At 71.6% G+C, this 1,888-nt stretch overlaps 1 protein-coding gene across 1 annotated transcript in view; it reads right to left on the reverse strand.

Annotated features, from left to right (window-relative positions):
• Window positions 1-1,425, reverse strand: part of MAPK8IP2 (mitogen-activated protein kinase 8 interacting protein 2) — a 6,415-nt gene extending 4,990 nt beyond the window's left edge. Inside the window, exons 1-4 of the mRNA XM_012735071.1 lie at window positions 1,361-1,425; window positions 1,126-1,231; window positions 237-518; window positions 56-149 (exon numbers count right to left, since the gene is read on the reverse strand). Coding sequence (XP_012590525.1) covers window positions 56-149; window positions 237-518; window positions 1,126-1,231; window positions 1,361-1,425 — 547 coding nt within the window. The remainder of the gene's footprint in view (window positions 1-55; window positions 150-236; window positions 519-1,125; window positions 1,232-1,360) is intronic.
• Between the last annotated feature and the right edge of the window lie 463 nt (window positions 1,426-1,888).

Here is a 1,888-nt window from a genome sequence, read left to right on the forward strand (position 1 = left end):
CCCCAGACGGCCCCTCCCCTCCAGCCCCGCCCACCCCGCAAGCCCCGCCCCTCACCTCGGAGGGACTCTGCAGGCAGAGAGCACAGCATGGTCTCCTGCCAGGGGGCTGGAGGCACCCGGGCAAAGCCTCCATTGTTGTTCAGGGAATCCTGAGGGGAGGAACCCGGCTCAGCTCAGGGGCTCGGAGTCGGGCTGGGGGCCCCGGCTGGGCACCAGCGTGCGGGCTGAGTGCTCACCTGGGCGCCCAGGGTGGTCAGCTGGAGCGTGGCGGGCCGCTGCTTGTGGGGCTCCTCCAGGGAGGCGGAGGGGGTCAGCGCCTTCAAGACGCGGGCCTCTGGGCCAGGGCCCCCGCCCTCCTCACCCTCCCCGTCGCCCTCCTCCTCCTCCTCCTCCTCCTCCCCCTCCTCGTCATCGTCGTCCTCCTCCTCATTGTCATCGATCATCTCAAACTCCTGGAAGTCGTCCTGGAAGGAGCAGATGGGGTGCGGCTGCTGCGAGCGGCCCAGGGAGAGGCTGTCCTGCAGGGGAGAGGGCGAGTGAGCCGAGCGCCGCCCTGCCCAGCAGGCAGGGCCCCGCTCCTGTCGGCCAGGGGCACACAGCGCCAGCGGGCCTGGGTGACAGACTCCTGGACGGCCTGTCCACCTGCCAGCGGGCCTCACCCTGACTCGGGCTGCTGCGCTGGCGGCTATCCCGGCCCAAGGCCGAACAGACCCACAGCCTGGGCTCCCCCAGATGCTGGGGCACACTCTGCCCCCCAGCCTCGCCCTCCGTGGCCGAAGGAACAGCCACGGGGTGCCCCCAGCAGGGGCCCCCAGCCCGACTCCCTCTTTTGCACACCACCACCCTGAGGGCGCAGGGTGCACCCCAGCCTCGCGCCTCCCCTGGCGGGTTCCCTGTGCCCTCCGTTGGCAGGACTGAGCAGCGGCTGAGGGGCAAAGCGCCTCCGGGGGAGCGACCCACACAGAGGCACACCGCCCCGCCACTAGCTGGCTGGGGGGCCGGGGCTGCCCGGGCCCGGCAGAGGCCGACGGTCTGCTAGAGAGGTTTGCACCGGGGGGCAAAGGGAGCAGGGCGGCCCGAGCCCCTGCGGTCTGAGCGTGGCCCCAGGCCCCGCCCAGCCCCCACCTTCTCGCAGTGGTCAGAGTCGTAGCTGAGGCCCAGGCCACAGTCGTCTGTGATCTCAGACAGGTCCTCGTCGTCAAACTCCTCCAGGCTTATGTCCTGGGGCGGCCTGGGGGACGGACGGGATCAAAACGCATGGACACAGCTCCTGAGCCACAGGCCAGCTGGGACCCAGCCGTGCCAGGTGGAGGAGACCCCGAATCCTGGACTTGAGGGTCTCCCCGGCCTGGCCCCACACCAGCACAAGGCTGCGCTCTTGAGCCCCTGGCGCTGCTCTCCAGCGGGGCTGCCCCCCCCAGCCATGACCACCCCAGGGAGCCACAGACTTGCTCCCCCCCAGGCTGCCCCCCCACCACAGCCGCAGGCCCTGGTCAGGCCCCTGGGGGTCAGGCTGAAGGTGGCTGGGCCGGTGCTACAGCAGCAGGAAGGGGCCCAGTCTGTGGAGGGCAGAGTCTGGCCAGCCCATCTCCCTCCCGGCTCCTGGCTGCCTCAGCACCCAGGGTCCAGCGGCTCCCCACCTGGTCCCATCCCCCAGGTCTCCAGGCTGATGTCAACTCTCCCCCCTGGGCCCCATGGATCAGCCCTGGGAGGCCCAACAAGGCCGGAGGACAGGGCCGAGCAGAGGTCAGCTCGGAACCTGCCAGGCAGGGGCTGGCCGGGCCCCCTAGGGGTCAGCCTCCCAGGCGGGGTGCGGCGGGGTGCCGGTGGAGATGGGGGAGGGGAGGATGCAGGGCTGGCAGACGGGCCAGGCCGGCCCAGGCGGACA

This window comes from Condylura cristata, unplaced genomic scaffold (assembly GCF_000260355.1).
Source record: "Condylura cristata isolate star-nosed mole 26May11 unplaced genomic scaffold, ConCri1.0 scaffold00004, whole genome shotgun sequence".
NCBI lineage: Eukaryota > Metazoa > Chordata > Mammalia > Eulipotyphla > Talpidae > Condylura > Condylura cristata.